General features: G+C 39.2%; 1 protein-coding gene across 2 annotated transcripts in view; it reads left to right on the top strand.

The window, feature by feature from the left end:
- VPS13A (vacuolar protein sorting 13 homolog A) overlaps nucleotides 1-23,067 on the top strand; it is a 121,220-nt gene that overhangs the window by 14,978 nt on the left and 83,175 nt on the right. For both annotated transcript variants that reach the window (XM_035558489.1, XM_035558490.2), the window contains exons 12-22: nucleotides 63-169; nucleotides 865-1,036; nucleotides 1,404-1,466; nucleotides 4,842-4,977; nucleotides 5,685-5,779; nucleotides 6,579-6,721; nucleotides 8,291-8,492; nucleotides 11,747-11,861; nucleotides 14,911-15,047; nucleotides 16,006-16,138; nucleotides 17,013-17,130. In XM_035558489.1, the coding sequence (XP_035414382.1) occupies nucleotides 63-169; nucleotides 865-1,036; nucleotides 1,404-1,466; nucleotides 4,842-4,977; nucleotides 5,685-5,779; nucleotides 6,579-6,721; nucleotides 8,291-8,492; nucleotides 11,747-11,861; nucleotides 14,911-15,047; nucleotides 16,006-16,138; nucleotides 17,013-17,130 (1,421 nt within the window). The remainder of the gene's footprint in view (nucleotides 1-62; nucleotides 170-864; nucleotides 1,037-1,403; nucleotides 1,467-4,841; nucleotides 4,978-5,684; nucleotides 5,780-6,578; nucleotides 6,722-8,290; nucleotides 8,493-11,746; nucleotides 11,862-14,910; nucleotides 15,048-16,005; nucleotides 16,139-17,012; nucleotides 17,131-23,067) is intronic.

Consider the following 23,067-nt stretch of genomic DNA (forward strand, 5'->3'; position numbering starts at 1 on the left):
GGTTTACATTGTTGTTCTCAGAAAAAACAATAACACTCAGGTTTGATTTTTTTTTTTCCTAGTATTTCAGTGTTATGGAGCTTCTTGAGTCTGTTGATATGATGACTCGAAATCTGCCGTATAGGAAGTACAGACCTGATGTTCCATTGCACAACAATGCCAAGATGTGGTAGGCCTCCTCTGACTTTGAAAGCAATTTGTCAGTTGTTCATTTGAAATAGCTATCCGAGGGTTATTTCTTAGTTTCAAGAGGAATTAACTTCTAAACTCCTTAAATAAATCCTCTGTTTTGTTTAATATTTTCTTAAGCTGGCAGTACTTAAAAAAAACAAAATAAAAAAATACTGCTGCTGAGGTCCTCAAACCAAAGATAAGGAAACAATATTTGAAAATGTGTATCTACTGTCTTAAGAGACTGTTACCAGAAAATTAAATCTGATAATATTTTAATATCCAAATTCTGTTTTGATGAAGGAGAGGCCATTGTGCATTAACTACTATTACAAGAATATGGCTATGCAGATCACAAAGAGTTTTCATTTCTTTTTAGAAGTTGTCTTAGAAGTAGTCTTATGAAATTGTTTTGATATTGTGTGTGTGTGCGTGCATGTATGTAGATATATTGTTGGGCACTTTTTCTACAAGATTACTTACTAAGTTTAGGGAATAGCATCCTGTCAACTTTGGGTGGAAAAAAAATTACATTTCTTAAGTTCTTTTGTTGAACACAAGTGTGGTATTAAACAAGGGATTTGACTATTTCACAACTTGAAGTTGTATTAAGGCAGAGTCTGCATAGCTCTAGGTGTCTTTTCAGTGTGCCAACAGAAATGTAAACTGTACTTCACTTGACTGTGCTTTTAGGTGGAAATATGTTATTTATGGCATCCTTGAAGTAAATGTTCAACCTAAACTCCAAATGTGGTCATGGGAACATATTCGGCACCACAGAAAACAAGTGAAGAATTATAAGGAGATGTATAAAATGAAGATAACATCAAAAAAGCCAAATGAAGAAATCTTAAAATTTTTGGAGGTGAGCCATTTTACATTAAAGGCTTAGATGTTGTTCATCTCAGTATTTTCTTAAACATTAATATTTACGTGTTCATTAGTCAGCGCTAATTTACAATGAAAATTTTCAGCGGATTGATTTGCAACTTCAACAGTACCTTTCTCTGTGAATAATATTAGTAAACACTAGTTATTTTTTTAAAATTAATAATTATGGTGAAGAAAAACATACATGGATGTGTTTTTCTTTTCTAGATTTATTAAAGTTTTGAACTTGAGCACATTACTTGGGTTGTATTGAAAGAGTCGTTACTGTTATTTCCTGTAAGACTGTGAGCCGTGAATTCTAACCAAATGCAATTGTCAAAAAATTATCACTTTTCTTCTAGGAATTTGAAAAGACCTTGGATATTTTTAACATCACTCTAGCAAGGCAACAAGCAGAAGTTGAGGTAAAATTTCATCATTTAAGTGAGTCCAAGAACATGAGCTTGTGGACATTTTAAGCAAATGCGTTTTAGAAGACTGCATAATTGAAACATCAAAACTTATTTCCCTTGTGTTTCATATTTGTTATTATAATGCATAGTTAGTATCAGACTACAATTAAGCAAAAGTTAAATAGCTTCATATACTACTTATTTAGACTAACAGATTTGGGGCTGAATTTCTTCCCCTTTTTGGCAAGAAAGATCTACCGCAAAAATGCAGTCAAAGGATGATAGAGTAAGTCAAATTGGAAGCAATTATTTCCATAGCTTGACAGTTTTCAGGCTTTTGTTTTTTCCCCAAACAGCCTAGAATTCACTAGTTTATTCCTCTCCTTCCTAATGCCCTGTTAAAGTGGTCTGAACACCTATTTATCTAGTATGTTCACATTTCATTACTATTTACAGATGTTATTCCAAATATAGGTAATACAGAGTAAATTTAAATAGATAATCACAGCAAAACAAGATGATGTGGTTTTAGAAGTAGTTACACCTAATTTGTTAGCATTGCTTTTCCTATGATAGTATGTATGCTCCTTAGTTCTCAACATGTCTGAGCATTGTCCGAGGAGAATATGAAATTTAGAATCTAAGATGATGTGTTGATAGTAAAACTTCATGAATTGCAATCATTTATTATCAAAATGCCTGAAAGAGACACATGAAATTGTTGTTTTGTGGAGTATATTAGTTAACATATGAATGCAGTTGCACAGTGATAGATATGGTATTTCTAAAAACTCTAGTCAGAGATCTATAAATGTGATTTTTCCTTCTAGTTGTCTGTACCTAAATCCAGATGTAGGTGCTTGTATAGTCACTTTTCAGCCTTCCTCAGCACAGGAAGACATGTTCACATTCCTCCTCTTCAGTTGTTTGGGTGAACTGGAGTGCTTTTCATTAGGAGTTTTTTGTTTGTTTGGATTAGTTCTCATTTAATTTTGGCTTGTTTTTATTTTGTACCATGTAGTTTCTTTTGGTTTTATCTCTTCCCTCCTACTTCGGGTGAGGTGAGGGGGGGTCTCAAAGAATTTCCATTTTTTTTCCCTGTTTTTTTTTTCCTGCTGACCTAATTTTATCCTTTTCTCCAACGTGACTTTGCTGCTTACAAAAGGTTATGTCAGACTGCATTCCTGTGATGATCATGTTCCAGTCATGAGTTTTAAGATAGGTTCTGTCATGCTTTGAAGATGGTTGCAAGCAAATGAGTTTTATTTCTTTGGGCCTTAAGCCCTGTATGTGAATAGTGTTAGGGAAGTACCTTGAAGGATAGGGTAGGGTAGTTCAGCTGGAAAGGACCTTCAAAGGTCAACCTAGTCCAACTGCTAGCTAGCTCTCTGAAATAATTTCCAGGTATTTAATATCAGGTTACGGTGATCCTGAACTGTTCTAACTCTATTGATGGGTCAGAAGCCATCTGCCTTATTGGTATCAAGTGATACCTCTCAAGAAGGTCTCAAAAGGGTATTGTAAGAAGCAAGCCTATTAGTAGCTTGGGATCCTGACTGTTAGCTTTAAGTCAACTAGGAATTTAAAGGAACACCATATAAATGTGGGCTGAGTAAAAACAGATGAAAGACCCTATTGTTTGTTAAGCTATTTGTTTTTTTAAAATCACACCTAGAGTTGAATTTCAAAGGTTTGATTTTCTCCAGACTGTGAAATCAAGTTCCCCAGAGCTCAGGTTTGTGATGCCAGTGCCATCTGATCTTCTGGGAACTCTGTAGCAAGAATTTTCTACTGCAAAATCTAGGCCACTTTTTAACCTTTATCACTAGCACCCTCTGCACCAAAAACCAGCTTCAGTGGTCAAGTCCCTGTATCAGCCTGAGAAATTCTTGTGCTTTCAGTCTGGAGAAAACTTTATAGATGATTCACTTAAATCAGAATAGATAATGTTACTCTTGGTTCTCCCTTTTTTTTAAGCAGAAAAGTTTACCTTGCCAACAATACTTCTATAGACTGGGCTTATATTCATTTCAAGGCCACTGTAAATGAGGCAGGGGAAAAGCTCAACAGGATTTCTTCAGAAAGGGTGAACTTCATATCACGCAAAGAAATTTTCTATATCCTTGTATAAGTACAGTTTTCCTCCCTTCCTTCTATATGCTTTCTTACCTTGGGCTCTGGTGCCAGCTGTAGCCTCAGACATATAAGGAATCATGACTTTATGTGTCATTTCATGTTTATGGAAGTTGTCCTTGAACACCTACTCCTTGGTGTCCTAGAAATCTCAAATTTTAGAGGTTTAACAGCATTTTTTTAAACATTTTGTCCATTCTTTCCTTGGTTCATTTGTTCTCTGACAGCTGCATGATAACTTGGTATCCTTTTTAAAAAGAACGCTGGATGATTTTGTGCAAAGTTTTTGAGATCTGGTGTTCATTAGCTGATGTTCTGCATCATTCGTCTTAGGTAAAGCAATAGTACCAGTTCTGAAGCCTTTATGTTTTTATAGTGAGGCCTGCGTGCAACTGCTCTTCAGTGGATAAATGTAGCAAATCCCTAAAAGAAGGTTCTGGTTTATTGCTAGCTGTTTTCCATAGTTGGCATATGTGTCAGAGACATCTGTTTAAACACTGAGAAGGAATCCCTATGTCACTGACTTTAGGTATCACATTCACTAGAACATCTCTAAAGTCAAGGCTGATCTCTAAGAGTTTGTCTTTTGTGATTATATTAGTCACAAAAATACTTAGATGGTATGGTCTGCTATGGTTTGAGAGCTGATCTGTCTCTTAGATTGCTTGATGTGCATTTGCCATCATTTATGCCAACCTGTGGTCAATTCGTGATGTAGGTTGTACTTTCTCTGAGGACCCAGTATTAAAGTCATCACTGACATCAGGCAAGATGTCTCCTAGCTGTTGAAATAATCAAACTGGGAGAAGGCAGGGCATTTGTACTGTTGTAGTTATATGTATCAGATCCAGAAATGTGTTCTATTCTTCAGAGTAAATATTTTATTACTGAAGTAATATTTTTTTGTTTGTTTGTTTTTCCATGCTGTTTTGGACATCCACCTTGAAATGAAAAATATAGGGATCATTTAAAATTTGGCCTGTGCTAACTATTTAGTGCCTCACATCTGTTTTTAATTATTCTTTTTAAGGGCACTGTTTTAATGCAGAGAACCACATAAAGTTGGAGCGTTTGGGTTTTGTGTGTGTTTGTGTGTGGGGGAGAGCTAGAGAGAAAATCTGTGTAAGAAACATTTATTGTCTTAAAATCAATTAACTTTTATTCACTCTTTTTGTTGAGAAAGGTGATTGATTTTATCCAAGTAAGAAGACAGAAGCGTGAAGAAAATTACTTGCATGTGTTTGATAATTTCAGGCAACTAAAGCTGGATTAAAAATATACAGACCAGGAGTAAAACAAGATGATGAAAATTCTGGTGGCTGGTTTAGTTGGATATGGGGCTGGTCAGGTGAAAAAAAGGAGGAACAGAAACAAGAAGTAAAGGGTTCAAGTATGTTCATTTATTGCTATTTTTTTCTGTTATTGAAAATTACTTATTAGAATAATAGGTCCTTAAAAACAATTTGAGTTGTTTTTTTTAACACTTGGGCTACTAGTTGTTAGGCATTTGCATTTTCTCTTATCCCCCCCCCCCCCTTTTTTTTTGCTGATGAGGTTATAACATACTTACTACAGTGATATCTTGTACTTCCTTCCATAGCTGTTTCTGAATTGTCTTTGATTTGTGCTTTCTCCTTTCCCAGTTTTAGCAACTGTCCGCATAGAGTGCTGGGGTGGGGTGGGGGTGGGGGTTGAAATGCTAAAAAACAGTAACAGTTAACAGAATGTAAGCAATTTTATTTCCATTTTTTTTCTAATTTGGCTATTTCATGCAGTGTATTAGAGTATGATTCACTTAAGTACAGAGCACCTAATAAATGTTCTGAAACACAGAAGTCAAGCCAAGAAAGGTGTTTACTTTGTTAGCAAGGTAGGAAATGAAATAGTTCAAAATACATGTGTAACTGCATTTTAAAGCACAATTTAGGAGACTTAAGACTTTGCTTTAAACGTAATTTTTTTGCTTTTACTGATTCTGGGCATTGTTGGCAGTATCTACCATAAGCTGCAGAGCTAGCTACCAAATACTTGAAAATATATAGCAATATTTGTGTTTTTCAGATACCTATATTGTGTTTAACCTATTGCATGTCACAGGTCTTGAAGAGCTGATGACACTTGAAGAGAAAGCTAAACTTTATGCAGCAATTGGATATAGTGAAACAGCTGTGGATCCAACGCTTCCAAAATCAGTAAGATATAAATACAGTGTTAAACAACTACTAATTTTATACTAGAAGCCAAAATCTAAGGGTGATAGGGTATCGCTTTTAAAATTACTTGAAACTCTGTCTCTATATTTGAGTAATGTCATGACACTTTTAAATTAAGTTACTGCCTGCTGCCTTTGAACGGAACATACTTAGGTATAGTTACATGAGAGTGGTTATAGAGCTTACTTTGAATATTCTGGAAAAGCTCAGAATGAAATCTTGCCCAATTAAGTTAGAATAAAATCACGTAAGTAGTATATTGTTGTTTAAATTCTGAAATGTTTCATATATCCTCTTACAATAGTCAGAAACTCTTAAGGAAAGTACATTAACTGCTTTGCTAGGCTCTTAAACATAAATTATAGTAGGCGGAGTGGGTGAGTAGATGAGGAAAGAGATGATTGGACTAGCTGAGTAGGTAAGGAAGGAGATGATTGAAGGACTGTAATAGGAATGGTTCAAAGATGTTCTTCTTTCAGAAATAGCCTGATAAGTCATCTTTAGGTGAGATACCATGCACAGTACAACAGACTGCCTTCCAGCTCTGTCAAACACCCTTTTTATCAAAATGTGATACAGAGACCTCTATATCAAAGGCATATGTTTGCAAGCACAGTCAACCCTTACTCTAACCCTGCCTCTTCATAGTAACTATTTGGGAATTACTTGTTACTATCTAGGGTGAAAGCTACTTGTAATACTAGAAAAATTTTCACCACTTCATAAGCTTTGTTCAAATGTATTTTGTAATTCACTGTCATTTTTCTTGCGTATCTAGTATGAAGCCATGAAGTTGTCTGTGAGACTATTAAGCATGTCTATATCAATAAGAGAAAACAAGCAAACCCCTGAGCTGGTAAAATTTACGTTAGATAGCTTGAGTACAGTATTCACACAACGGCCAGGTGCACAAGCAATAAGGTGAGCTTTGTCTGTCAAACTGTTTTTGCTTCTTGTGCAATGTTGATGATGGCTAACAGACATTATAAGACCCTGTAATGATGTTTAACTTCTGTTTTTCACTTTGATTTGTTGTGCAGTTAGGGAGCTGAATCTTCATGCAACCAGTGGACAAAGTGAATGGATATTGTTTCCAGAACTAAGTTCTCCATCTTCAGATTTTTTTGTGCCAATACACATCTTCTGTTTAACCAGTTCATAATTGTTATACACAAGCAATCCCATTACTAACTTTTTTTTTTGCCTTGAAAAATGTCTGTTACTCCTTTTGAAACTTAATCTGAACAAAGTTATCTCATAACTGCTGGTGTGAAGGCATCAAGCCTTAATAATTTGATCTCCTGCTATGATAAGGTCACATGATTGGTGGATGAAGGGAAAGCAGTAGTCCTTCTGGATTTCAGTAAGGCCTTTGATACTGTACCTCACAGTGTTCTGGACAAACAATCCGACTGTGAGATGAATGGGTTCATGCTACTCTAGGTGGTGAACTGGCTTGATGGTAGAGCTCAAAGGGCTGTAGTGAATGGAGCTACATCTGGCTGGCAGACAGCCCCTTACAGCTGAACTATTCTATTCTAACATGACTGAAAAGTTCTCACATTTTTAGTTCAATTTCTAGATTTGCAGAAGAAAACTACCTGATGATTTTGACTTGTTTTCACGTTCTCACACTAGAGGACAAAAAGCAGTGATATGTGAAATATTTGATTTACATTTCAAATATGACTTAAATTCTGGGGAAGGATAGACTTCATGTTTTTAACTTTGTCCTCTTTGCTTTGGGGCATATTAGGTTATACTAAGATAATATTGATTTTGCATAGTGTTAAAAATATTTTTTGGTTTACGTTTTGCTTGCATCGTTTCTGTTCAGTCTCTTGAGCATCTAAACGGCCATGCTAATGCTGTCATCTTGAAAAAAAGGGAGAAAATATTACAGTTGTACAGGGAAACCTTTTTGAGTGTTGAGACATTAAGATCTTCAGCTGAGAACTGTTAAAGAGGTAGTCTGGGTGATAGGAAAAATAAATCCCAAACCTAAAAAGAATACTCCAGATTATCCAGTAGTAATGAGACTATTAATCTTGTACACCTCTTGTGGATTCTCTTTTACTCTCTGCGCTGGAACCCACTCCTCTTTGCTGTGTCAGTGTTCCCCGGTATAAACACTGCCATTTAATTTTTGAACTCATTCTACAGATCTTCCATTTGCATCTTTGTTCCCTATCCTGACACCTCTTCTCATGAAAAATGTGAGGTGAATAATTTGGATTCCCTTTCTTACTCACTTTACTCAAGTGTGGCTAATAGACAGAAAAGATAATGAAATGAAGAACAGGTAACGCACAGATATACAGATATCCTTAGACTAAACTATTTATATTTGAGGATGGTTAGAGGTGATGTGCAGGTGTTTTGATTTTTTTTTTTTCAGTTCCTTGTACTTTTATACTCTTATAATCTAATTGCATATATGGATATTATGTCTGAACATGCCGCTCATCTTCTTTCTTTTTTTTTCTCCAGATTTGAAACGAAAGTAACCTCACTTGAAGTTACGGGCATGTCCCGAGAAAACTGTATACCCTGTCTGCTATCTTCTCGAACAGTCTATTCAGACAATAGTACCTCACTCTTAAGCATAACATTTGAGACTAATCCTTTGGATGAGAAGGCAGATCAGAGGCTTAGAATTGAATCACAGCCACTGGAAATAATATATGATGCAGTAAGTAAATATTAAAATGAACTATGTATCTTGAAAAAGCTTACATAATAGTAAAACAGCTACTTGGAGCATGGGACTTGCTCTGACAAACCTGGTCGACTGGGGGCTGATGGGGACCACCTGCCAGGGAAGGGGAAGAGCATCTTTGGTCACAGGCTTGCCAAGCTGGTGAAGAGGGCTTTAAACTAGAGTTGCCAGGGGAGGAGAACCTCAATCCATCCCACTCCCAATTTGATGCAAGTGCCAAAGATAGACGCCCAGAGCCTGGGGAAGGGTCATGGGTCAGCAGGAGAGCACCTGAAGAGCAGCACAAGGGAATTCCAGCCACTCCAGCCAGTGAGTCAGTTTCATCAGGGGCCCAACTTAAATGTCTCTATGCTAACACAAGTAGCATGGGGAGTAAAGAAGAGGAGTTAGAGATGTACGCGTGCCTGCAGGGCTTTGTTCTCATTGGCATTACAGAGACGTGGTGGGACAGATGGCTCCCACGACTCGAGTTTGGAAGGATGCAGGCTGTTTAGGAAGGCCAGGCGAGGGAAGCAAGGAGGGGGGCATCACCCCGTGCGTCAGTGAGCAGCTGGAGTGCATGCAGGTCTGCCTGGGGGTGGGTGAGGAGCTGAGAGAGAGCTTGTGGGTCAGGATTCCAGGGAGGGCAGGGACAGGGGACCTTAGAGTGGGAGTGTGCTACAGGCCACCTGATCAGGAAGACCAAGCAGATGAGGCCCTCTGTAGGCAGACAGAAGCAGCCTCACATATGCAAGCCCTGGTCCTCAGCAGGTACTTCAAGCAGCGTGGTACCTGTTGGAGGGACAGCACAGCAGGGCATAGGCAGTCCAGGAGAGCCCCGGAATGCACTGATGACAACTTCCTTCTGCAAGTGATAGAGGGGCCCACAAGGAGAGGTGCTATGCCAGACCTCATTCTCGCCAACAAGGAGGGTCTGGTGGGGAATGAGAAGCTGAAGGGCAGCCTGGGCTGCAGTGATCATGAAATGGTGCAGTTTTGCATTCAGAGGGCAGCGAGGAGGGGGCACAGCAAGCTTGCTGACCTGGACTTTTGGAAAGCAGACTTTGGCCTCTTGAGGGATCTGCTTGGTAGAAAGGTACCGTGGGCCAAAGCCCTGAAGGGAAGAGGGGCCCAAGAAAGCTGGCTAATATTCAGAGATCATCTCCTCCAAACTCAGGAGCGATGCTTTCCAGCAAAGGGGAAGTTGGGCAAAAAAGCTAGGAGACCTGCATGGATGAACAAGGAGCTCCTGGCCAAACTCGATCAGAAAAAGGAGGCCTGCAGAGAGTGGAAGCAAGGACGGGAAGCCTGATGGGAATACAGAGAAAAGGTCTGAGCAGCAGGAATCAGGTTAGGAAAGCCAAAGCCCTGTTGCAATTAAATTTGGCCAGGAATGTCAAAGGCAACAAGAAAGGCTTCTATTAGGTACGTAAGTGATTAAAGGAAGACTAAGGAAATGGTGGGCCCCCTCCAGAAGGAAATGGGAAACCTGGTTACCCAGAATGTGGAGAAGGCTGAGATACTCAATGACTATTTTGCCTCAGTCTTCACTGGCACGAGCTGCAGCTGCATGGCTGAGGCCCCAGAAGGCAAAGGCAAGGACTGGTAGAATGAAGAACCACCCAGTGTAGGAGAAGACCAGGTTTGAGACCATCTGAGGAATATGAAGGTGCATAAGTCCATGGGACCTGATGAGATGCATCTGTGGGCCCTCGGGGAAGTGGTAGATGTGGTTGCTAAGCCACTGTCCATCATATCTGAGAAGTTGTGGCAGTGTGGTGGAGTTCCCAGTGACTGGAAAAGGGGAAACATAACCCCCATTTTTAAAAAAGGGAAAAAAGGAGGACCCGGTGAACTACAGGCTAGTTAATCTCACCGCTGTGCATGTCAAGATTATGGGGCGGATCCTCCTGAAGACTCTGTGAAGGCACATGGAAAATAAGGAGGTACTTGGTGACAGCCAACATGACTTGACTAAGGGCAGATCATGCCTGACAAATCTTGCGGCCTTCTATGATAGAGTTACAGCGTTGGTGGAGAAGGGAAGAGCAGCTGATGTCATCTACCTGGACTTGTGCAAAGCATTTGACACTGTCCACCATCATATTCTTGTCTCTAAATTGTAGACACATGGATTTGATGGATGGACCACTTGGTGGGAAAGGAATTGGCTGGATGGTTGCACTCAAAGAGTTGTGGTCCACAGCTCAATGTCCAAGTGGAGATCAGTAACAAGTGGTGTTCCTCAGGGATTAGTACTGGGACCAGCACTGTTTAGCATCTTTGTTAGTGACATGGACAGTGGGATTGAATGCACCCTCATCAAGTTTGCCAATGACACCAAGCTGTGTGGTGTCGGTGAAACGCTGGAAGGAAGGGATGCCATCCAGAGGGACCTGTACAGGCTGGAGAGGTGGGCCTGTGTGAACCTCATGAGGTTCAGCAAGGTCAAGTGTGAGGTTCTGCAGCTGGTTCAGGCAATCCTAAGCACAGATACAGACTGGGTGGAGAATGGATTGAGAGCAGCCCTGAGAAGGATCTGGCGGTATTGGTTGCTGAGAAGCTGAACATGAGCCAGCAATGTGTGCTTGCAGCCCAGAAAGCAAGCTGTATCCTGGGCTGCTTTAAAAGAAGCAGGGCCAGCAGGGCAAAGGTGGTGATTCTCCCCTTCTACTCTGCTCTCATGAGACCCTACCTGGAGTACTGTGTTCAGTTCTGGGGCCCCTAGCACAAGAAGGACATAGACATATTAGAACAAGTCCAGATGAGTGCCACAGAGATGGTCAAGGAGCTAGAGCACTTCTATGAAGACAGGCTGAGGGAATTGGGGTTGTTCAGCCTGGAGAAGAGGAGACTCCGGGGAGACCTTATAGCATCCTTCCAATACCTAAAGGGGACCTACAGGAAAGCAGGAGAGGGACTCTTTTGTTAGGGAGTGGAGTGATCAGACAAGAGTGAATCTCTTTAATCTAAAAGAGGAGAGATTTAGATTAGATATAAGGAGGAAATTCTTTACTCTGAGGGTGGTGAGGCACTGGACCTGGTTTCCCAGAGAAGCTGTGGATTCCCATCTCTGGAAGTGTTCAAGGCCAGGTTGGATGAAGCTTTGAGCAACCTCATCTAGTGGGAGTTGTCACTGCCCATGGCAGGGGAGTTGGAATTCAATGATCTGTAAGGTCCCTTCCAACCCAAACCAATCTATGATTCTGTTAAATTTGCCATGTTTAATTGTTGCTTTATTTTAACAGAGAACAATAAATAGCTTAATAGATTTCTTCAGGCCTCCAAAAAACGTACATTTAGAGCAATTGACATCTGCAACTTTGATGAAGCTTGAAGAATTTCGTGAGAAAACATCAACAGGCAAGTGCTGCATGCTCTTCTGACGAATTTTAGATTCTACAAGTATGAAAATATTTAATATATTTCTATATGGGGATGCATTGACCCAAGTCATAGGTTTGTAATAAAACAAATAAGTTGAATGCTTTGATCTTGTTACAAATCATTTGTTCTAGGAATTGGACAATTCTATGTCTGTATCTTTTTCAACTTCCTTTGTAAATATGCTCTGTGCCCTGAGGTAGTGTTTCAATATTTATACAGTTGGATTCCATACAGAGGTAAAACAGTTTGTTAATTCCAGCTTTTCCATTTTTGTTCATCTGAGTATCTAAATAACCTTAATTGTGTCTTATTCTTGATGATACTGAGATATCGGTTGTCTCATAAAATTCTTAAATCCTTTTCAGAGTTGTTGCTTTTCAGCACACATTCTTCATTTATAGGTGAATGTTGATTTTGATCTTGACCGACTGAAGTCATATAAACTATATCTGGCTTTCAGTTACTCAGCATTGAAGCCATTCCCCTCATTTTAATTTCTTAATCTTAAGTTATCTTAAAAAATCTTAAATTTTTATCTCTGGAGGTCTTGTATTTCAACATATGTATGAAAATGATAAATACGTTTGAGACAAATACTGAGATATGTGGAACTACCTTGTATGAGTAAGGGTGTCTGAGGCACTCTAGGTCAGAGGTGTGTCCAGCTCAGTGTCCTGTCTTTGACTTGTGTGTGGGAGAGGGTTCTAAGGGGAGTTTTCACATATAAATTCTTTTTAAAAGAAAAAAAAAAAAACAGTGTGAGTTTTACCTCATTTAAATCTGTAATATGTTAATATTTAAATTAACTCATGAACGTTCCATAATAATAAGTTAAAGAAATCAGAGAAAACTCAAGTACAGTGTATTTCTTTTATCAATCTAGTATCAGGAATGAAATTGGGCATCAATTATATTTCTACTTGTTAGTTCTTCTTTGGCTGAACTGTGTGCAAGCCTTTATACTGTTTAATTAAGGACTGAAGTCAAAGTAACAAGTCTATAGTTAGGTGGATAATCTTGTTCATCTTTCCTGTCAGAAACTTCTCCAGCAGTATTGAATATATTGATATCCCAGGTCATTCCTGAGATTATTTTGAAAAAAAAAAAAAAATTTGCTTAATTGCAATATGCTTGGCTCTCTACTCATTATAATTGAACACTGATTCTGAGCATGATTAATTTATTTGTGGAAATAAGAAATGCTGCTATGCTTCAGTTATAACTTAGATATAGCATAACTTCAGAGGTATATCCCTACCAATAAGTCTTACTTCTTCAAAAATATTGAGTTGCCAATAGTAATCCAAAAGCTTGTTTCTTTCATGAATGAAAAACCCAACTGAAATTTCTAAAAATAAGTGGTGTGTTGCTTGTAAAATCTAGGCTGAGATTCAGGGAAAGAAGACAGATTAACATAGTCCTTTGCAGCACAGTATTCTGCTGATCAGAGGTAGAATTAAAAAAAAAAAAAGTCATATCATTGATATGTTCAGACTTGAAGTCCTTCTCAATAAAGAATATTTTACACGTGTCTTTCAAGCAGTAAAAGATAGCTGGAAAATACTGGGGACCTGTGAACTATAGAGCTGAAGGAACTCTCTACTCCAAAATAGTAATAAGTTTCAGTACCACTGAAAGGCATTACAGAAGTCTGGCTTCCCAGAGTGATGTTTATGGACTCACTTAACTGAGTTCTTTTTTCAAAGGAAATAAAAAAGGCTGTTCTGGAACCTTCAAAGTCACTCAAGTATGGTTAGGCATTGAAAACTGAAAAAATCTTTTTATTAATCTAAGTTACTTTACCTTGGAAATTCTGTACTGTGTCATCCAATTCTTCATTGACTAGTCTATCTGTCCTATGGCACTACAACCATTGATAATGTTGGAATAGTTTTAACTTCTTTCTTCCTTAATATCTGAGTTGAACAACAAAGTTTCCTATGTGTTTTGTACAATCACTTCATGTTTTGAAATCTAACCTCTCTACACTTGACTTCTTTCCTTACCGATGTGGGTGTTCTGCAGTGCGATGTCATCTTGATCACTTGTTACATCGAGTTCTGTGATTAACTTGTTACATCTGATAAACATTTAGCTGGTTGTGGCTGCATCATAAGGCAGTTTTCAGTGCTAATGTGAAGCAAGACTCATCATTCCTCTTCAGATGAGGCGGGGAAAAAAAAGAGAGAATTTGATCTCAAATGTTTTGACAATCTGAAGCTCCCAACCAGTTGAATAATTTTTGAACAGATTTTTTGCAAGACCTTGCACTTGCTGATCATCGGGATAGAGATGCTAGTCAGCAAAATCAGTGTAAATGTCAGTATCGTAGTAGTAAAAATACGGGCAGTTTGACAACCACAGTTGGACACTTCCAGTAAGACCTGCTGGAGCAAGTTAATTTCTGAATCTACAGAGCACAATGGGTTATCTCCGCAGTTGTCAAGTTGCATTACACTTTCCAGTTACCATTTCACCTCTGCTCAGTATGAAGTTTTTTTTTTTTTGGAATTGCATGTTTCTATGTTGTGTTACTGTTTCTACTTCTGCATTAGCATTGTTCGCCATCACCATGTCATCTATTTAGTGGGTCTTTTAAAGATATCCTGTATTTTTTGGCTCAGAAGAAATTTAAAGAGCATCTGTACCTATAATTAAACATGATAATTAGATGGCAGTAGCGGTATGGGAGATGAAGGAGTAACTTCCTTCTTGCAGAAAACTTTCATGCATGAAAACTCTATTCATGCAGAAAGAAGAGATTTACTGAAGGTGATGAGTAACTGTGCAGAGAGTACAGATAGGTGGGGTGTGTATGCACTCTCTGCTTACAGAAGTGTGAATCTATTCTTCATGTTCAATAGTTTCAACTCCAGATGCTATGGGTCTTGCTGAAAAAGAACTAGTTACATAGCGTTCACAGCTCCATTAAAGTTAGGCAGGAATTTCTCTTATAGCTTCTTTTAATTCCATGGTTTTTGTGTGGATTAATTTATTTATATTTACTAACTGTATTGTTTTTCAGGTTTGTTGTATGTTATCGAAACCCAGAAAGTTCTTGACCTCAAAATTAACCTCATGGCTTCATACATAATTGTTCCACAAAAGGGATTCTATGACTGTACATCAAATCTACTGCTTTTGGATCTTGGTAGTCTTAAGGTATGTATTTACCTGATGCAACTTAGCAAAAACGTTTGGCTTTTACGTGATTTGTTGTTTCTTGAATTTCTATGTATTGTATCTCAGTGCGTATATGTACCTAGACTTATTTAAGGTTGCCCAGGCAATATTAATTTGGTAATTCTGAGTGTTCAATCTACTAATTATTTTTAATGTGAAAGTAGTCATAATTCAGTAGCACTCAAAAGAGAAATGTCTTAAAAACGAATGTTTAAACTGTTTTCAGTGTTATAAACCTCACACTGAGCACTGTCTGGCTCTGACAAAAACAAAGATCAGTGCAAAAATTATTAGACATTCTAAGGATGATAGACACATTTCATTGGAGATGAACAGCAGAGAGGGCACATACAAATGTAAGATACCAAAGAAGGGTAACCCAAAGCTGAATCAAAGACATAATGACTGATATTAAAGTTAAGACACTAACATTGATAATGAATGGTCCAAAGCCCCTTTTCTGTTTTACTCAGAGTTTGTGTAATAAGTTACAGGGTAATGCCACACCTAAATTTAATAGATAGATAAATTTTAAAATAGATTGTGCTACTGTGGTGATTAATGCCATATTTTTATATATAGAAAAGTGAACAGTATGATGTTACTGATTATAAAGAGTTTGAGACTTGTCTGGATTATGAGTCACTTATTAAAGGAAATTAAAATAAATTCCTTCTGTACAAAATATTGTATGAAACTTGATAGATGTTAATTTCTTTCTTTCCTTGAAGAAATGATGTTTAGTACTTCCCATTTTTTGTTTTGATACAGCCGCTTGTGTTAGATATCTCCTCTGCTGTGATGTTTCTAAGACTATGCCCTTATAATGAAGGTTTAAATTTAATCTTTTGTCGTGGTAGGAGCAAGTATTCATAGACTTACTACTTTGCCTATTTTGAAATTAATTACTGCTTTTTTTTGTGACTGTGGTTTTTAGATGAAAAGCAAAAGTCGTTCTGATTTATCGGAACTTAAAGTAGGACAAAGCACTATTGAAGATATAATGTCAAGAGCTTATGACAGTTTTGATGTCCAGCTCACCAGTATACAGTTACTCTACAGCAAACATGGTGAGTATTCATAAAAGTAAATCTGTCTTTAATAGATTAAAAATATTTCAGTAGTTGATGTACCTTCGTATTTTTAACTGAAACAGTGGAGAATCTTTGGGACATGTTTCTCTAAACTCAGATTTTAAACTCCATCATGCGAATATATTAAGAACTTCCAAAACATATAACTAGGTCTTAGATTCCAACCTTATCTTTTGCTAAATAGATGAACCAAAACCCCTGTTTCTGAAGACTCCAAAATGTCTCATTTGATTTAAAGCGTAATAAATACATACTTTTGCTCTTATTCCAACAGTGTAATTAATTTATGATGTATTTTCATTCAGTGCCTTTTTCTGACTTCCCTCCAAATTAAAAGCAGAATACATGAGTAGTTTCAGGTATGATCATTTTGTGAGGGTGAAGAAAGGATCAGAATCCCTTACTGAGGGAAACTTCTCGTAGTATGTGAACTAATAATGTAGAATCAATATCAACTAATAATCAGCTAATCAAAGAATCAACTAATAATATAGAATCAATAATGTCAGAATCAAACAAGTCTAAGACATTTAATTCTTGTAGTTCCGGAGGAGAATCCAAAGCCTGAACTCCTAGTACAATGCATGTTAAGAATTAGGTCCTTAGAAGTCTGCGTCATTGTTTGGGTAGATGTTTAGATGTTAACAGTGGAAAGTGTTAAGTACTGCAGTGTGTCTGAAGTTCTGATCCTGTACAGTATGCATGTATTGAAGAGCTATTAAAGAGACTCTGTCACCTGAATTTTTAACAATGTATATTAAGGAATATCAGGTGCCTTAATTCCGTAATATGTGTAATGAAAAGAAATGTCATTCAGTTTCAAAGCTTAGGGATTTTTTTGTTCCTCTAGATGAAAACTGGCAAGAGGCTCGTAAGCTGAAATACTCATCTCAACATATCTTGCAGCCCTTGGATGTGAAAGTGGAATTTAGCAGAGCTATGGTTGTCACAGATGCAAGAATGCCCAAGTAAGTCTAGTTCCTGTTTTTGAATTTTACAGTAAATTACATTTTTTTTAGGGGGAGAAGAAAAGATAATCAAGTATCTATTTATAATTCTTACGCTATTTTACATCAGCCATATTTATCGCACTTCTAAGATTCACATTTCGTCCTAAATACTTTATTAAATATACTAATCATAGTCCAAATTAGGTCTTTCTGATACACATTTTAGTCCTCATTGGAAATACGGAGGGACAGGAAATGTGAACTTACAATGCCTCTCTTATAAACATCACAAAATATTTTGAAAAGTGATTTGCTGTCTTACTCCGTTACTTTTGTTTAGGTTATTTGTCAGTGTTGTTTATCTACCTCAGATCTCTTCTCAAGGAAAGAGCTCTTAATGCATAGAGTGTACACTTAGGCTTATTTAGCAGAAAAGTTATTGCTTATGGAAGTTGTACTCAGAAAGCGTTTTCATGTTGCTACTGTTGAAGCAAATTTGATGTCCAAGACCACTGAGACAGAAGGGCAAAGATAATTCTGCACATATTTTGGAAAAAGCATCCTCACTAATGTCTGACAAGGACACTACTTGTTAAAAATTCCATTGTTTTTGAAGTGCCATTAATGCATTACAACATAATATGGTTTTTAGGACAATCATGATACAACAAACTAGCTTACACTTCATTCTTAAAACTGTTAGAAATTCAGATTTTAGCTAGGCACTTACGGGCATAAAAATTGGCATAGGCCATGGCAGAAAAATGTTTAGCACAGTCGGGGCAATTTATGAAATGAAAATTGCAAAGAATGTGAAGATCATAAAGACCAGTTGTTCTCCAGGTACCCTGTACCCTGAGCTGGTAGATAGGGATGGGGAGCAGAGTGAAGCCCTCATAACTGGCGAGGAAAAGGTTAGCGGCCTGCTAAACTACTTAGATGTATGCAAGTCTTTAGGGCTGGATGGGATACACCCAAAGGTACTGAGAGAGTTGTCAAAAGTGCTCACCAAGACACTTTCCATCATTTATTGGCAGTCCTGCCTATCGGGGAAGTCCCAGTCAACTGTCAGCTAGCAAACATGATGCCCATCTGCAAGAAGGTCTGGAAGGAGTGTCTGGGAAACTCCAGGCCTATTAGTCTAACCTTGGTGCCAGGGAAGCTCATGGAGCAGATTATCTTGAGTGCCATCATGCTGCATCTGCAGGGCAACCAGGTGATCAGGCCCAATCAGTATGGGTTTATGAAAGGCAGGTCCTGCTTGACGAACCTGATCTCCTTCTATGACAAAGTGACGTGCTCAGTGGATGAGGGAACAGCTGTGGATGTGGTCTACCTAGACTTCAGTAAGGCTTTTGACAGTGTTTCCCACAGCATTCTCCTGGAGAAACTGGCTGCTCATGGCTTGGACTGGTGTATGCTTCGTTGGGTTAAAAGCTGGCTGGGTGTCTGGACCCAAAGAATTGTGGTGAATGGAGTTAAATCCAGCTGCAGTCTGGTCTGGTCACTAGTGGAGTCCCCCAGGGCTCAGTACTGGGGCCAGTTCTCTTCAATATCTTTATCAGTGATCTGGATGAGGGGATCAAGTGCACCCTGAGTAAGTTTGCGGACAACACTAAGTTGGGCACAAGTGTTAATCTGTTCAAGGGTAGGAGGATTCTGTGGAGGGATCTGGATAGGCTGGGGTGATGGGCCAAGGCCAACTGTATGAGGTTCAGCAAAGCCGAGTGCCAGGTCCTGCACCTGGGGCACAACAACCCCATGCAACCCTACAGGCTGGGGGAAGAGTGGCTGGAAAGGGACCTGGGGCTATTGGTCAATAGCCAGCTGAACATGAGCCAGCAGTGTGCTCAGGAGGCCAAGAAGGCCAACAGCATTCTGGCTTGTATCAGAAATATTGTGGCCAGCAGGACTAGGGAAGTGATTGTTCCTCTGTACTCAGCTCTGGTGAGGCTGCACCTCCAATACTGTGTTTGATTTGGGGCCCCTCGCTACAAGAAGGACGTTGATGTGCTAGAGTGTGTCCAAAGAAGGGCAACAAAGCTGGTGAGGGGTCTAGAAAAACAAGTCTTAGGAGGAGCAGCTGAGGGAGTTGGGGTTGTTTAGCCTAGAGGAAAGGCTTTGGGGGACCTTACCATGCTCTACAATTACCTTAAAGGAGGCTGTAGCGAGGTGGGGATTGGTCTCTTCTCCCAAGTGCCAAGTGATAAGACAAGAGTGGAAATGGCCTTAAGTGGCACCATGGGAGGTCTTGATTGGATTTTAGGAAAAATTTCTTCACTGTAGGGGTTGTGAAGTATTGGAACAGGCTGCATAGGGAAGTAGTTGAGTCACCATCCCTGGAGGTCTTCAAAACACAGAATCACGGAGTATATGTCTAGTTGTCAAGCTTAGTGACATGGTTTAATGGCAGCGCTGGGTTAAAGGTTGGGCCATATGATCGTAGAGGGCTTTTACAACCTAAACGACTGTATTCTGTTCTATGAATGTAGGATTTGTTTACTCAGAAGTAAAATAATACATACCACTAATGCTGTGTGTTGTGAATACAGAGCATTGATTTTGTGGTACAATGGTGCCACCTTCCGGAAAGCTGGGAAGCTAGCTTCTGAATTTTAATGTCTGACATGGTAAAACATTGTACTCTTTTCCTCCTTACCTTTTCTATTTGGTGGAAAAGGTTAGATAAGAGAACTAAAAAGACAAATTCTTGAGAGTTGTACATCAGGAAGCCCAGGGAGAGAAAGTGAGATTTCATTTCTGTGGTCATATAACAGACTGTTGTTTTAATGTAGGTTTGTAATTGGGTTATGCTAATATAACCTGGGTTAAGGGGTGTCTGCTCTTAATGAAAGCACCTATTGCTGTATCATATTACCACTTGTCATGGCATGCGACACAAAGAGAAGTGCATACCAGGTGTGCTTTTCCTTTTGGCTGTTTATCTCTGTCAAGACTGATTCTGAGAAATTTTTCCATAATGTCTGTTATTTGTGTTCCATATTCTCATATGGTCGGTTAAATGACAGTAAAAGGTTTCTAACTATTTGCTTTTGTTGTTGAAGCATTATTTCTTGCAGATCAGCTGGTGCTTCTGAGTGTCTGTGCTATCTCACAACTGTTTGATTGTGATAAGCATATACCACAGTGAGTTAATGATCAAAACTAACATCTTAACCCTCACCAAGAGCAAATAGCCAATCTAGCATAACTGAACTTTTTACTTTCTTCAATCTCCAGATGATTCTAGGATGGATTTTGAAGGTGATACTGTAATACTTTAGTCCTCTACCAGTCTCAAAATGGCTGGGATAGCAGCTCTTCACATGATGGTGGAGATTTGACCTTCTCTTTAATGGCTTGCTGCTGCTGCTTCTTGCTTCAAATTCTTTAGAAGTTTGAAGTATTGAGAACTTGGATTACATTCTGGATAGTACATATCCTGTTATGACTGTGTGACAAATTTTTAAATTTGGTTATCTATCTCCCAAATTGGTTAAAACAACAAATGTTTTAATTGTTCCTGTTTTTTATCTCTCACTATTGTGGTGGTTTTAACCCTGCTGAGCAGCTGAGCTCCACCTCAACCGCTCTCACTTCCCCTCCTCAAAGGAAGAGGAGGAGAAAAGGAAAGGAGAAACTGAAGGCAAACTAAGAGCACCTTCCTCCCCACTCCCTTCTTCTACCTTCTCCCCCGAAGCAGCTCAGGGGAACAGGGAACGGGGGCTGTAGTCAGTCCCTGACACTTCTCTTCGTCTCCTCTACGTCTTCATGGTCACTCTCTGCCCCTGCTCCCCATGGGGTCTCTCTCACAGGATGCCGTCCTTCCCAAACTGATCCTGTGGGGGCTTTTCGCAGGCAGCAGCTCTTCAAGAACTGCTCCCACATGGCTCCGTACCATGGGGTCCATCCATCCCCCAGGTGCGAACTGCTCCAGCACGGGTCCCCCACGAGTAGGCGGCAGCTCCCCCCAGACCCTGCTCCTGCGTGGGCTCCTCTCCACGGGCTGCAGCTCCGGCCCGGGGCCTGCTCCTGCGGGGGCTCTCCATGGGCCGCAGCCTCCTCCAGGCCACATCCACCTGCTCCACCGGGGGCTCCTCCACCCATGGGCTGCAGCGTGGAGATCTGCTCCATGTGGGACCTGTGGGCTGCAGGGGGACAGCCTGCTCCACCAGGGGCCTCTCCCTTCACAGGGGAACTGCTGCTGCCTGCCTGGAGCACCTCCTGCCCTCCTTCTGCACTGACCTTGGGGTTGCAGGGCTGTTTTTCTCACATGTTCTCACTCCTTCTCACACCTAAAAAGCTTGTAATTGGATGCTTGTATTTTCTTGATTCTTTAATGTTGCCTATACTTCTTCAGGAGACCCTTGAATCCAGTTGAATTATTGTTCAAAACAGTAATGAATTTACCAGGCCTTAGTGCTGGCTTTGCTTAGGAAGGCATGTCTCTATATTGATGCCTGAATGAGAATAGTAATTTATGTAATTCACATTGATTAAAGAGCACTAGATCAAGCACCTTTCATTGCTGACTTGTATTTTTAAAATATCAAGGCATCTGCTCATATTTTTTTACCCTTAAAATGAACTTTCACTCTGTGTTTGGATCTGAGTATCTGCCTTTCACTCCTGAGAACAGGATGCACTGCTCCTTATAGTTTCTGTGCTTTCATCTTTGGGAACACTAATAAGATTCTGTTATTTTGTAGACTGTTTAAGTTTTTTGTTTTCTCTGGTTGTAGGGTTTCCCCATTTTGTGAAGCAGGTTACTGGGAGAATGTCGTCTGTTTTTTGAAGGTGTTTGAAGGTAGTATTAGGATACCAAAGTTGAGAGCATCCTACTATACAATATATAGTCTCCATTTAAAAAAATAAATACGTCCTATTTGAAGGAATGTCCATATTGACTGGAGCTTTGAAAGTGGTTCTACTTTAGACAGAAGGAAATGTTATGGATGCCAGTCTGAACCATGGCAGAAGTTTCTGCACAGATTCCTTCATGAACCGAAGTACCGAACTCTTCTATTCCTTAGTTACTGCCCACAAACTGAGAATAACTGCATTCTACTTCTAGATGTTTTCTGTATGTTAAAAGCTTTTTTTTAAAGGACCAGAATTATTTGCATTATCTATGCCTTGTGTCTGCTAAATGCTTTCTAATGCCAGGTATATATGGGCTGTCCGTTTTACAGATACTCATCAGAAGCTGACCTTTCCCTCAACAACTAGCAGGCAATAGTAGAGTAAAGGATAGGTGCAGTTGATTACAATATGAAATCTTTATCCTAGTTGCTGTAGTCTTGCTTAAAGCTAGTAAAGATGAGAGTGAAGACTTCATCTCTCTCTCTATATGTATGTATAAATCTATGGGAAAAAAAAAAAGATATCCATCTTTATTGTACAGCTACACATTTGTCTGGTTGTCCCCTTCCTCTCCCCCTCCCCGTCCCAGAACCCCCCTACCCTGCCCTCCCTTGACACGCCCCCCTCTACACACACACAAAAAAAAAAAAAAAAAAAAAAAAAGAAGAAAAACGGGGACAACAAAAAGTGTAAATTTCTTTCTAACAGTACTGGAATTATGAACATAAATCATGAGTAGATGAAATTAAATTCCTTCAGACTTTATGTATCAAAAACATATACATAGTAAAAAACTAGAAACTTACTGCTACTATTTGACAGATACAAATTCAGGTTTGCTCAGTTATGAAGTGTTTTTTCCAGTTACTCTTGTATCTCAAAGTTAGTTGAGGGTGACTGAAAACTTTCGATTTTTTTTTTCCCCTCACATTATCTCCATGTTCCTCTGGAGACTGAGCCTTGAGTTAAGCACAATGAAATTGAAGGAAACAGCAGGTCCTGTTTCTTACATCCACTGTGTTAAGCATCTGCTGCTGCCCGCTGTTGGTGATGGTTGGCTTATTGAATGGACCAGACCTCTTTTATATGTTC

Source organism: Cygnus atratus, chromosome Z (genome assembly GCF_013377495.2).
Source record: "Cygnus atratus isolate AKBS03 ecotype Queensland, Australia chromosome Z, CAtr_DNAZoo_HiC_assembly, whole genome shotgun sequence".
Taxonomy (NCBI): domain Eukaryota; kingdom Metazoa; phylum Chordata; class Aves; order Anseriformes; family Anatidae; genus Cygnus; species Cygnus atratus.